General features: G+C 39.7%; 1 protein-coding gene across 1 annotated transcript; it reads right to left on the reverse strand.

The window, feature by feature from the left end:
* Nucleotides 1–2,387: 2,387 nt before the first annotated feature.
* Nucleotides 2,388–6,377, reverse strand: LOC140892333 (beta-amylase 1, chloroplastic-like). The gene is made up of 4 exons (XM_073301187.1): nt 5,661–6,377; nt 3,767–3,977; nt 3,542–3,658; nt 2,388–3,434 (listed from the first exon to the last, which is right to left on the reverse strand). Exons 1-4 carry the CDS (start codon nt 6,143–6,145, stop codon nt 2,640–2,642), a joined length of 1,608 nt encoding a protein of 535 aa, XP_073157288.1. The 5' UTR covers nt 6,146–6,377; the 3' UTR covers nt 2,388–2,639.
* Between the last annotated feature and the right edge of the window lie 8,828 nt (nt 6,378–15,205).

A 15,205-nucleotide genomic window follows, 5' to 3' on the forward strand; every position in this document is an offset into this window, starting at 1 on the left:
TTTAAAAGCTACAATTTTTAGCTTTTAAAAAACTCTAATTTTAACTTTAAAAAGTGCTTATTTAAGCACTTTTTTGGTCAACCAAACATCTTATTAACTGAAAAGCACTTAAAAAAGTGTTTTTTTGCCCTGGCTTTTGAAACCAAACGGGGCCTTAAACCTCGGCCCTTAGATTTTAACCCAATATATATATATATATATATATATATATATATATATTATTATTTTTTGTTATATACGCTTCTTATATTTAACGTGTCTTTTATGATGAAAAATCTACCCATGAGACAATCGACTAGATGTATATCTCAAGTCAAATAGTATATATCATGTGATACGGTTAAAAAAGCTATCCGTGATATGGATTGATCAGATGCATATCTCAAGTGAAAAATAATATTTTTTCATGAATTGAATCAAATAAGATATATGTTTCACAAAATTGAGCTTTAAAAGTTAAACGATCTCATAAGAATGACTTGTAGAGTTGTTGTGTATATCAAATATTAAATCAACATCATACATGTCTAAATAAAAAAGCTAATAATATTGACAAAAGGAATAATGATGAATCATAATGAAATACTAGCATAATCGCACACGCGTTGCGTGTGTATAAAATCATATAATATATTTAATATTATATGTTATATATAAATATTATTTTTTCAATAATATTTAAATTTATTTTTTTAACATTTATAAAATAATATAAATTTAAATTTTTTTAATCAATTTATCTTATCTACAATGTTTACTTGAGAAAAATATGAAAATTTGAAATTTCAAAATTTCATTAAAAAAACAAATAAAAATAAAATTGTAATATTTATATTACATAAGGGCAATTTTGGCAATTTAAAAGATGGTGTCTAAGGGAGAGATTCTTTATATATATAGAGATATAAATAATTACATTTTTTAATTTCGTCAAAACAAAATTTAATAGAATCAGTAGATAATTACAATAATATGTTTGTTATTACTAAAATTAAAAGAGCGAAATCTAGGTTAAACCAAAACGAGTATCGAAATTGATAGTCAAATCAAACAATTTGTGAAGAACCTAGTGAGTTTTGTTGAGAGAATTTGAAAAATAACCTTCTATTACTCTTTACTTAGATTATTACTCTTTACTTAGATTTTTGACCTTCTTAATATTTTATTTTACAAAATAATTTTTTAAATGAGTTTTAATTTAATATTTGTCCCTTCTTAATATTTTATTTTACAAAATAATTTTTTAAATGAGTTTTAATTTAATATTTGTCCAAACTACCCTTTATGCTATTTAGTTTCAATTAGACTAATCAACCAAAATCCCTAATTTTACTTGCTCAGTTTTGTTTGCCGCCTCCGCGTGCTATTCCTCTTGTCTTCCATTGATTTGACTTTCTTTTCTTCTTTTTTTATTTTTAATTAGTTTTTTACTTTCAAAATTTTGCCACTTCCACTTCTACATACCCAAGACAAAAACAGGAAGAAAAAAAAAAACATATTCCAAATCGTACGCTAGTATGTACGTTTTTCTATTTTTGTTATTTTTTCTATTTATTTAATTTTTATACCTTTGTTTTTGTTTTTTAATTGTTAACTTTGGTGACATTTTGATGATTTTGTGTTTATTTGATAAGCTTTGATTCGAGAAGCAAAAAATTGGCATCTTTAATTTACGCACAACCATAAAATTTAAGTATGTACTTTGGCAAATCGGCAAAAGATAATTTGTCATTAAATTAAGAAAGTTATTAAAATAAAATATTTTTCGAATTGTTCCTAATAGGAAATATTTAAGTAATTAAATCTAATATTTTAAATTGTCATGAAAATGTCAAAAATCTAATACTTTGTAACGAGAGTCATGTTTAAAAAGGGCAAAACAGTAAAAATGAGATAATAAAAATAGGAGGTTATTTTTTCTAAGTAAGACTCCATTGGAGGTTAATTACTTAAATAATTCTTTTTTTTTTTTTTTTTGTTTTGGAGGGTCAGGTATATGAAATTAATATCGTAATAATTCGTTTGAGTGGTATGCGGAAGGGTTGATTCGATTTGAGATTTGAATATTCGAATTCCACCATAATTACAGTCACATTTACAAAAATTATTAATTAATTAATAAATGAGTTGATTAATCAAATGGATCCCTATATCCAATTGCCTATTTGTCAAAAGTTTTATATCCGTTGAAAAAAAATGTAATAATTTTATGAATCGGATCAAATATAATATCATTCTCATCATATTTATCGGTGAAATCTTTTCGTTGGAGGTTTTTCTGTCATTGAATTGACCACTAACGCTTGAAGAGTCTCCTATTACAGAGGGCATACGAGGAAAAAATAAGTCAAACTCTCAATCCAATAGAAAGAAGTAAGAGGCTAATGTTTTACATCACCCATTCTCAAATTTCAGAAATTAACTATCCCATCGTGCAATACATGGAGTCAGAAAATTGAAACCAATGATTGATTCCAAAGATCAGAAATTATTCATTAGAAAAATTACAAATCTACAACCAATGGCTGATGATGATAATTAAGTAGTATTACATAAGAAATACTGATATATATGTACTTAACTCAATAACTCTGTGGCATGGAAAGATAAATCCATAAAATCTGGAATGAATTATCTTTCTAGGATGCAAGAATAGCTCCAGTAAAAAAAGCAGAAGGAGAAGAAAGGGTTGTGTCGCCGCCGCTGCCTCCAAAATCTAAGCCGGCTTGAAACATTTTGACATTCGACATCTGTCTTACAAAGCTTGTAAAACTCACCCAATTACGATATTCGAACAAACTTTTGTCCATTCTAACGAATTTGAAAGAAAAAGAAGGTGTTTCAAGTCCATCTGAGTATAACCTGGACATTTTCAACACCTGCTTGAATGATTCATCGTCCAAATTTCTAGAAGAATTTTCTCCCCCCAATGGAACGTCACAAACTCGTGCAGCCAGCAGAAGTTGTTTGAGAAAACTTTCCGGCTTACTAACCGGATTAGTCTGCTGTTCTTCAGCATCCCGCATGTCAAAACACGAACAACACAGTGTAAAACCATACCTACCAAACATGCGAGCAATTGGTAGAAATCCGTCTCTCACTGAGGTGTTGTAATATCCAGATGTTAACTCAGATGGATGAGATTGTGTGCCATAATGCCAATAAATCCCAGCCACTTTTCCGGACATGTTAACTTCATTACCCCTGAATATAATCTCCGCTTCTCTGCAAATCCTTTCCCCGTGTTGAAGCAGCATTTCTGAGTACCACTGAAGGAAGAACTCTCCATATGGTGTCTTCCAAGCACCATCGTCTCTGAAAAATTCTTTATTTTCAGGATTTTGAAATAAATCACTGGCAGCAACAGGCCCTCTACCTTCCCATTCACATATTCCTATTTCATGGGCGCAGGCATTCAGAGATGCAAGCATATACTGGCAAATTGAGCACAGAAAATTATCATTTGAAACTCATTGAAAAATATATATATATGAAAAAACAAAGGCTGTGCCATGTTCAGGATATTTAAATCTCAGGGTACCTTATCATAGCATTGAAATTCACCAAGTTCACGAGGGCGCCAAGCCCATGTGAGCTTCTGAGAAGAGCATGAGGGATATCTTAGTTCACCTCCAGGTCCTAGCCCAACTTGAATCCCCTGAAAATAGGCACTATGAAAACCACATCTTGCAACCGAGGTGTGACATTTATAAGAACTAACGAATATAAACAGCTGATGAAAGGCCATCATGAAGGTCATTCTTACCGTTATAACACCACCTAAAAATGATCTGAATGTTTCTCTGAAGTTCCTCATGAGATCGGAATATGCTTGAATAGGTGATCGTCCATGTAGAATGGGTAAAATGTCACATCCTAAAGAAATATATTCCATATTCCTCCTCCCAAATCTATCAACATATGCTACATCTGGGTCTTTATCCATTTCCTCGAGCACCCATTGGGGGAGAGGAATCCTTGCCCATAGAAAAGAATGAAATTGAGATCCAGTATTGAAAGGACAGTAGAAAAGAAAGCAATAAGGAAATTAAAATTGATGCCAAATCTCATCCACTAAAGATCAAACAAACTCAATTCTAGACTGTTGAGGGAAAAGTGCTATTTCAAATTTTCACTATGCTCAAGTTGATAAAAATAAACCAAATGCAAATGCAATTAGGAGTGAAACTGAATGTCATGATCTTATCTTTGATTTCATTTTCCTGAACATGATACATAGATATTCTACAAACCCTTTTCCTCTAGATTCAGATCAGTTTCATTAAGACCCTTTCCCAGCTAAGTGTGAATAAGAAGAATACTATTCATTATTCATCTTGGACCAAACCAAACAGATTTTGTTCCCCTTCAATCAGCCAAGTCACAGGCTCCTTTACCTTTGGGTGCGGTTTGTTTAAGTAAAATTTCTGTTAAATGAACATCCTTATAAGCTACCTGGTCATCTAGGAAGACTTCCATTGGTGTGCAATAACCAAGGATAAAGGCTCTAATTTAACACTAGAAGACATCAGGGAACAAAGTTGAAAGGTGTAATAGCATCTCTGCGTCCTTCTTTCTTATCATCTAGCAAATCTCTTATATCCTTATGTTTTTGCCACTTCTTGAAGTTGTTGAACCTCACCCCGGGCACGCATGGTGCACTCTCTTCCCCTGGACCTAGTACATAAGTTTGTCTATGCAGCCAAATGATTAACCTATCAGAGTTAATATAATTCTTGATTTCCTGTTATTATATAGTCAACACGTATATCCTACATTGAGTCACATTTAAACAAGAGATTCCATATTAAATAGAAACATAAGTCATAGTTTAGACATTTCCGAGGAATAAAACCCAATAAAGTACAGATCGACGTTGAACAAGATAATTCAGCAACTAAATCACAAGGACAACCGCTTTTCAATAAAATTCACTACATAATAATGGACCATCCATTGAGTTAATGCTAAGAAAGGAATCAGATAAAATGACAATTCTATCTCTAATTCGGGGAAATTTGAGAAGCAGTGTTTGTTAGTGGTCGTGCAGGACTTTTTCGGTTCTGCTCGGATGAGTAAGGCTTCATAAAATTCATCATACCAAACCCACATACACTATAATCAAAATTAATGGCCAGTCAAGTAAAGATAGAGCCTGAAAATCTCCACAAACAAGTCCAAAATTCAATCTGTAGGTAAAGCCACAACTTTCCAGAAACTCTCGACATTGAGTTTTTTGAATTCTCATGGCCAAAACTAACCAACAATAACAACGGAGCAGGATTCAGCCAGTTGCATCCAATTGCACAATACATTAAGACCGAATCCGGATTCAGCCATTGCACCATCGATATTGATAAATAATCCACAAATTCCAGAAACAGGCATCCAACTCAACATCAATCATTAATACTCAAATAAATTTAATAAGTAGAATTAGAATACGCCAATTAACATCCACATCATGAAAAGGCATCAATGTCTCGTCAGTATAAGTATTTCCAAGGATGTCGAAAACCATCAGCAAACTCTTTATAGATCCACAACTTAATAGCTACAATACGCAGCAAAGCATGGAACTTAATAAGATTAAGGAAGAGGGGTGGGGGGGGGGGGGGGGGGGGACCAATTAGTAATGGAATTTAGAGATAGTTACCAACCAGCTGGGATCCGCCGGATCCGACCCGCACTGATGAAACGCCATCATCGCCCGTACTTTGAGCCCGAAACGCTTGGCCAATAGAACGATTTCCAAATACCCTCGCCAGTCATAAATTCTCGGAAACTCCCTCTCCACCAGCCCCCACCACACCTCCATCACAACTCCCTCCACACCCGCCGCCGCTAGCGCCCGGAACGACTGCGCCATCGCCTTCTTCCGCCTCATGGTTTGCGCCGTGGGCCCCACCGCGTCCTCCGGCAGCGTGACGTATACCGGGAACGAACCCACGCGGCGGCGATGGCTGTAATGAAGCTCGTACACCAGCTCGCCATCGGACGACGGGTTGAGGCGGCAGGTGATCGCAGGCCTGTCCAGGACCCGAGACGGGAATTTCGGGCCGACCCGTATCGAAAGGGGATGTAAGAAGAGCAGGTGATTGGAGGGGGCAGAGAAACTGGGAGCCGATGGCGACGCGATCGCCATCGCGTACGTACACAGCAAATGTGTGGTTGCAGGTGAAATCAGGCTCAGGATTCAGTCCTAAGCTAATTCGTACCACACGGCAGCTGCATTTTCCCCACTTTTAGCGCTGAATCTTGAATGATTTGCTCAAGAAATGATCCTGTCCCCAGTGTGTGTGATTGCTTACGTGAAATTTTTCAATGAAAAAAGTTGGGAGTTTTATCTATGAAACAATATAGACCACCAATTTGAATGTGGGAAAAGGAATGACCCTAAATCGGCCATTTCTACAAACAAACGCGACTATACTATTTATTGCATAAGTTAATAATAAATTTTAGTGGGTGTAGTTGCATTTATTTATTATATAATAATATAATATAGTATAATATGATTATAATATAACATAATTTCTAGGTTTCCACATTTATATTACAGATATGTATTTTTTAATTTGAATTGATAATATTTTTTAATGGAATTGATAATGAATTTAAGTGATTATTAGCTTCAAAATAATATACGGATATACAAATTAAATACCAAATGCAATAAAGAATTGTGGAATATACTCGACATCTTCAACTCTGGTCGATTATCTTTTATAATATATAATACTAGAATATCATATATTAACTATATGGAGTTATAGTTTAATTTTGGATTTATTTAAAATATATTTATCTTATTAAACTAACTATATGATTTTACTAATATTATGGAGCGTTTTTATTTATATTTTAATTTTTTTCCTATAATTTCGATTTCAAAATTAATAAATTTTATTTTAAATTTTTTTCAAAAATACTTCATTTTTATCTATATAGATATTTGATCTCATTGACATCCACCGTGAGCACCTTTGGGAACACCGACTAATGTGACATCTTCTACATCCAATAGATGGATGTCACATTAGTTGGTGCTCATGTAGTTGCTCACGTTGATTGTCCATATATGAATGTACTGCTTGGTAGGTATGATGAGATAAATAATACATAAATAAATAATATAATGTAATAAAAAATGATAGTGAATATAAAATTTGATTTGATTGATAGATTATAACTCATTGATTTGATTGATAAAATTTTATATTAAAAAATAACAAATTACCATTTTACCCTTTTAACAATAAATAAAATATGAATTATATTATTTATAAGGGGTAATATAGAAATTTAAATTAAATGATTTGATTGATGTAAGATAAATAATTGATGATTTGATTGATGTAAAATAAATAATTAATAAATAGATAAATAATATGATGAGAAGAACGTATAATTTGATAGGATAAGTTATACACATATTAATAGGCTACCAAACGGAGCCATATATTATATAGAGAGAGAGGTTAATTATCAACACACATTCTGCTTGAACATAATAATTATATATATATAATAAAATTATTATAAATTTTAATCATATATAATTATTTTATTTTAAACGAACAAGTAACATAATAAATTTATAAATATTTAAGACTATATTAAGTATTAAATAATTTGTACTAATGCAATAATTGTTTAAATAATTAAACATATAAATGTCATATAAAAATAAATTAAGGATAATGAAATTTGGAAGAAGTTGGAGAAATATTTGTGAAATTTTTAATAATATTTCATTAAAACCATTACTAAAGATTTTACTCTAATAATAGCGAGTAATAGATATTTACTAATATATTTTTAGGGAATTTATATCTAATAGTATGGATTTCATGAAAAATTATATTAAAAAAATATAATTATCTTATCTCAAATTTAATCAATCAAACCAATTATATTATTATTTATTCAACATTATCTCACATCCAACTCAAATATTTTAATAATCACAATATTATTTATTCATACAAATCAATCGCTCCAGCTAAATGGACTTTAAAAAAAACATTTTGTTTTATTTTATATCATAAAAATAATGGGTATCAAAGGGGGAGTTTTCTTCCCTTTCGTTTTATGCCTCTACGCCAAAACTCATATCATATGGTATCATGAGATCATGTTGCGAGTATTTTGTTTGATTATATTCATACAAAATAATATTTTTTATGTCTAACACATTATTTTTAACCATAAATAAGAATCGAATTAACTCATATCACATATATAATTAAATTCATCAGACCATTTCACTACGAACCAACTCCATTATTTTTTACTCGACTATTCAGGAGATAGTTTGAGTAGATAAACGAGTGGGTGTCATTTGTCGAAGAATTAGATACGTGCCCAATCTCTTGGGTTGAATTTTATGTTATTTTGTTATGACAATTGCTTCTTCTTCATGACCACGTAACTCATTTTTTATTGAAACACAAAACTATTCTATCAACACATGGAATATGGAAAGCGAAGCTTCAATTGGAATTTATCATAATCAATCTCTTTCAAATCCAAGTTCTATTTTGAATTGAACCATTCCACATAGTCACAATTAATACGTTCGAATAATGATCACAAATCCTTATGTGGGGTAATACCATTAACCAACCATGTGCTTTACTATGTAGGTTATGTAAACCAAAGTACAAAAGATGTTAGGATTTGATAAAAATTCTCGAATGTCTATATATTAAATATCAAAAAAATTGTCTATGATGCGAACATCATAAAAAAAATATCTCGGTTTTTCTTTCCCTCTAATGAAGGGACTCCCTTTTATACGCATTGACCCGGTCTCTTTCATGATTGCTCATCATGGCCCAACTGACAACTGTTTTTGTGATGGGATAGCTGTCACGTAGGATTGACCCCCCCCCCCCACGCAATACTAGGACGTACCCATACCGAGCCCATACTGTTACACAATGATGTCTAATGATTTGATTTGCAATAAGAGTACACGCATAAGAGGTAGGGGCTTCCTTTTTTATATGAAATGACCCTGGGTCCACCGAGTATTACGGGCTCCTGGTTTTCGGGTATCTATCCTTGATACCGGGGTCCCTGAAGGAGCTCCTAGGGCCCCTTATCCGGGTATTATCGGGATGACGTCGGGCTCCCATCTTGCAAGCCGATCCCGGGCTCACCGTCCGGGTCTATCAGGTTCACCCGGACTCACCGTCCGGGTCTATCAGGATAACACTACACCTCCGGCAAATAGTCGGGCTAGAACCTGTTTCGCTGTCCCGAGAGACTAGTATAGCCCTTCCCCGGTGATCCTGTATGGTACCCTAAGTTCCACGTCAGCCCTAAATGTTTCGTAGTACGCGTTGTCAGAAATCTTGTCAGAGGTCGCTTTAGCTTTCCAAGCACGCTTTGCGCATCTCTTCCGTTCAATTCAAAATAAACGGCTTAGATCGTCCAAACCTTTTATTAATACTCCTGCACTTGTGCTTTCTCTTCATCTCCTCACTGCCTCCGATCCCTGCGCGATTATCTCTGAGTATCCGTCCTTCGCTTCCACTCCCGTTACTCGTCTCCCGCGCACTCTCACTCGCCTCGTAACTACGTAAGTACTCTCTTTCCTTCATGTCTACTGGTACGTCATCTACCTCTGGGGCGAATGCCAAAGGCTCGCCTAGAGACGAAGAGCCCAGCGGTGACTCGAGTGATGCTCGTTCCGCTTCGGCTCTTCCTTCCCAACCTCGCCTTTCTAGAAAAACTTCCCATGCCAAACACTCTGTAGCCTCGTCCTCCCATGCGAGGGGAAAAGGGAAAAAGAAAACGCAGAATCCCACCCCCCTTGCCTCTATTCCGCCAACCCTGGGATGGTTCACCCATCTTTTCAGCACCTTATCGCAGGGGGCGGCGGAGGAATTGCGCGGCTCGGGAGAAATCCACATATCTTATACTTTGTTTCGCCCCTTACCAGGGAGCACACCCGATACCCCTCCGTCGGGCTGTCATACCTTTTTTCGGGATCAAGTCCGTAGCGGTCTTCGCTTTCCCATCCCTCCTTTCTACCTGGCGGTTGCCGACTTTTTTCGAGTTCCGGTTAACCAATTTCATTCGAACTCTTTCCGAATTATGGCCTCCACTTACATTCTTTTCAAAATGCATAACTTAGCCATCACCCCCCTCATCTTTCACTACTTTTTCTCCTGCCGTTTTAACGAGGGGGCTTTTTCTTTGGCCGCCCGGCAGAATGCTCGCTTCCTTTCTGATATCCCTTCTTCCCTGAAGGGATGGAAAGAAAGGTACTTCTTTATCCGCCCCTCGGCCCCTCTCTCCTTCAGGACCGGGTTTTTGGCTAGCCTTCCTCCTCAACCCGAACTCCCTGAAAACTATAAGGTTGAGGAGCCCTACGTTCGCAGCCTGGCTTTAGTGGGCCACAAAAATTTCTCTTCTCCCGTTCTTTTAACCCAGGAGAATATGATAGCTTACGGGTTGAGTACCCGGGTGGAAGATCCCCTTAACCAGGTGATCGACGCTTACGGTGCTCCGGGAGCTCAACCTGGTAAGTTATGGTTCTCTTCCTGTCGTTTGTTTTGATTTGTTTGCTGCATTCTATCCCTAATATATTACTTTCTTGTGGCAGAGCCGTCGGACGTGATGAGGGAAGAGTTTGCCCGGCGAGCTTTAGAAAGGCAGGCTGCCAAGGAGAAAACTAAGGCCTTAGAGGAAAGGCGTAAGAAAGCCCGGGAAGAGGGAAAGAGTCGCGCCGCCTCTTCCGTCTCTCCCAGCTCGTCCCCCGCTGCACCCCTGCCTCCGGTCCAGACATCTCTTCCTCCTGCTCTTCTTTTACCCCTTCATGATGGGGCTTTGGCGAATATGGTACCGGCCTCTTCCCACATTTCATCTCAAACCAATCCACCTCCATCGGCCGAAGATTTGGAGGATGAAGTTCCGCTTTCTAGCGAAAAAGGAAAGCTCTCAGGGACCCGGACATGATCATTCTGAGTGATCCGGAGGACGTTACTGCCCCTGTCCCTGCTTCTCCAACCTTCCCGACTAAACCAGACAAGTCCCTAACCTCGAACTGGGACATCCCCTCAACCAGCATGGAGCACATGGGGTGCGCCTGGGGGAATCGAGTAGATTCCTCTACCTGGAACTCTCGATTTCCCTTATTCCTGTCGGGGACCACCTCTTCTAAGGCTGCAGCGGTCCAAAGTTTGCTTTCACCCGAGGAGAGGACATCTCTGTCGGTGCGGGGTGTTACCTCCAAGTTCTCCGAAGGCTTATCTCATTCCTATACGGTGAGTACAAGTCCAATGTCCTATTTCTTTTCTTGTTTCCTTTGTCTTATCCTACTTTTGTCCTGTAGGGCCTATGCATGCTCACCAGTGTGCTGGAGGAGACGACCTCCGTCCTCCACCGGGAAAGAGAAAAAACCCATATTTTCGAGGAGAACATGGCTCAGTTTCGCCTTAATGCCGCCCGGCTGCAGGGGCTGCATGATGCCGAAGTTAGTGCCCTGCACTCAGCTTTGGAGAGCTCCCGGGTGCAAGCCACCCAGGCCCAAGAGGAAGGGCAAAGAAAGCTGGCTGCTGCCCAAGAGATCCATCTAAAGGCATCCCAGACTTTTCAAAGCCAACTGAGGGAAGCCCGAGAGGAAACCAACAAGGCTTTGGCCTTATCGGAAGCTGCCCGGCGAGAGACGGAGATGCGCCAGGCTGTGATAGAGAAGATGCAGGCAGGGTTAGTTGCCGCCTGGACGGAGGCAGGCTTGTCTCGCTTGCTAGCCGAGGATGCCGATTCCTCTTTGGAAAAGCAGATGATAACCGAGTCTCAGTGGAAGGAAACTTTTCTGGCCTCAAAAGATTTCAAAAAGATGGTGATAGACCAATCTTTTGATTTCTTTGCTCAGGGTTTCGACTTATGTTCTATGCAATATGAAGAGGCCGGGTTAAGTCAAGAAGGGGTCCCAGACATCCATCGAGCTATTTCATCCCTGCCCTCTTCTTCCATGACCGGAGCAGAGACACCTCCTGTAGAAAAGTAGAAACGAGTGCCTGAGGCGTGTTTTTATCTTTCGTTTTAATGTATTTTAGGAATTTTTTGTTTCCTTTGTAAACAACACTTGAGTAATGAATATTCTTTCTTCCTTTCCGTTTGTTCATTTGCTTTTCTTTGGCTTTTTGTTTCCTCGCGTATTTAAATTCAATGTTGAGTATCAGGATGTTTGAATTATCCGGGTGTTTAGGGGCCAGGATGGTGGGTCCTCTTTGCATATCGGGACGATTGATCTCCCGGGTTTTTAGGTGCCCGGGTGATAGATTACCTGGATTCATATGACTCGTGAATTACCCTGAGCCCTTGCATATCCGGGCCCCTGCCGGAACTCCGAGGTTCCCGTTTTACAGGATGACTCCGGGCCCCTTATCCGGGTATTATTGGGATGACGTCGGGCTCCCATCTTGCAAGCCGATCCCGGGCTCACCGTCCGGGTCTATCAGGATCACACATCCCCGGGTCTTCACCCGGACTCACCGTCCGGGTCTATCAGGATAACACTACACCTCCGGCAAATAGTCGGGCTAGAACCTGTTTCGCTGTCCCGAGAAGCATAGTATTATAAGATAACCCCGATCCGCCGATGATGAGCCGCTTGTTCCATACATGGCCCATGTATTACTAAAAGTGTTTGAGTACCAAGGGGGTGGATCACCTGGGTTCGCGGTGCCAAGGTAGTGGATCGCCTGGGCTTTAAGGTGCCATGGGTTTGCCATGGGCTTTAGGTACCAGGGTAGTGGAACACCTGGGTTTACGGTGCCAGGGTAGTGGATCGCATGGGCTTTAAGGTGCCATGGGTTTGCCATGGGCTTTAAGTACCAGGGTAGTGGAACACCTGGGTTTACGGTGCCAGGGTAGTGGATCGCCTGGGCTTGAAGGTGCCATGGGTTTGCCATGGGCTTTAAGTACCAGGGTAGTGGAACACCTGGGTTTACGATGCCAGGGTAGTGGATCGCCTGGGCTTGAAGGTGCCATGGGTTTGCCATGGGCTTTAAGTACCAGGGTAGTGGAACACCTGGGTTTACGGTGCCAGGGTAGTGGATCGCCTGGGCTTGAAGGTGCCATTGGTTTGCCATGGGCTTTAAGTACCAGGGTAGTGGAACACCTGGGTTTACGGTGCCAGGGCAATGGATCGCCTGGGCTTGAAGGTGCCATGGGTTTGCCATGGGCTTTAAGTACCAGGGTAGTGGAACACCTGGGTTTACGGTGCCAGGGTAGTGGATCGCCTGGGCTTGAAGGTGCCATGGATTTTAAGTACCAGGGTAGTGGAACACCTGGGTTTACGGTGCCAGGGTAGTAGATCGCCTGGGCTTGAAGGTGCCATGGGTTTGTCATGGGCTTTAAGTACATTTAAACAAAACACATATTGATTCACATAACAGCATGAAATATATATTACAACAAGCTTGTTTGTTTAAGAGTAATACAACTTGAGATGCAACGTGTTCCAAGGCCGCTTCAGGGTCTTACCTTGAGTGTCTTCCAAGTACCAAGCCCCTCTCCCCACCTTCCGAGCAATCTTGTAAGGACCTTCCCACATTGCTTCTAACTTCTTCACATCCCCTGCGGGGTTAACCTTCTTTAATACGAGATCTCCTATCTGGAACTCTCGAGGCTTGACTCCCTTGTTGAAAGCTTTCATCACCCTTCCTCTATAAGCCTCCATTCTTACAGCCGCCCTTTCTCGCTTCTCCTCTATCAAATCCAACTCCTGCGCTCGGCTACTGCTTTCTTCCCCTTGATAAACTTGTATTCGGGGAGAAGATTGTCCAATCTCCACTGGTAACACTGCTTCAGACCTATACACCAAACCGAAAGGTGTTTCTCCTGTAGCTGTTTTCGGCGTAGTACGATAAGCCCACAACACCCCCGCAATTTCCTCCACCCAATTTTTAACCTTGCCATAGAGTCTGGCCTGCAAAGACCGTACTATCGTTCGATTAGTTACTTCCGTCTGTCCATTACTCTAAGGATAAGCCACCGAGGTAAAGGCCTGCTGTATCTTCATCTCAGCACACCAATCTTTCATCATCCGTCCCTGAAACTGCCTTCCATTATCAGAAACTAACTTCCGAGGAACACCAAACCGGCAAACAATATTTTTCCATATGAAATCTAACACCACTTCTTCTGTAATTCTTGCAAGGGGCTCCGCTTCTACCCACTTAGAGAAGTAATCTACCGCAACTAGAAGGAACTTCTTCTGCCTGGACCCTAGAGGAAAAGGTCCCACAATATCCAAGCCCCACTGGTCAAATGGGCAGGATGCCCATATGGCTTGCATCTCCGATGCCGGCTTATGAGAAAAATTTCCAAATCTTTGACATCCTTCGCAAACATTGACTATTTGACGGGCATCCTGCTGTAGGGTAGGCCACCAATACCCGGCTAATAGAGTACGCCGGGCTAAGCTCCACATTCCTCCGTGATCCCCACAACATCCTTCATGTATTTCTTGGAGCACATACTTCACCTCCCTTCCCTCCAGGCATCTTAGTAGTGGGCCCTGAAAGGATCTCCGATACAGACTCCCATTTAAAAGGGTAAAACGGGGTATCTGTTTTCTGATCTTTTGGGCTACTGCCCCGTCTGAGGGAAGAGTCCCTATCTGCAAATAGTTAATGAGATGGGTCATCCAGGATTCCCCCTTTCCTTCCTGCTTTTCTTCCTCTACTGCCAACACCGACCCAACTTGTTGTATCACTCCCCGGCTGTTACCACTACTCCAGGAAGTAGCCATTTTGGCCAGCGCATCCGCCTCGGTATTGTGTTCCCGGGGAATCTGCTCTATGCTCCAACTGGAGAAATCACTTCCCTGCTTCTTGACCAGTTCCATGTACTCTCGCAACCTTTCTTCCTTTACACTGAACACTCCTTGTAACTGCTGCACTACCAACTGAGAATCGGAGTAAATAATCACATGTTCCGCTCCCGCTTCTCGAGCCAATTTTAAACCCGTCGCAACCGCCTCGTACTCTGCCTCATTGTTGGACTTGAAAGTGTGCAGCCTCATGGCTATCCGGGTTTTCTCCTGTGTGGGAGAAATCAGAACCACGCCCAACCCACTTCCTTCCGAGCTGCTAGCCCCATCCACAAACACCCTCCATACTTCCTTTTGTCCGAACGCAAGAATCTCTGTCAAGAAATCGGACAAAGCCTGCGCCTTGAT

The sequence above is a fragment of the Henckelia pumila genome, chromosome 1 (assembly GCF_033568475.1).
Source record: "Henckelia pumila isolate YLH828 chromosome 1, ASM3356847v2, whole genome shotgun sequence".
Lineage (NCBI taxonomy): Eukaryota > Viridiplantae > Streptophyta > Magnoliopsida > Lamiales > Gesneriaceae > Henckelia > Henckelia pumila.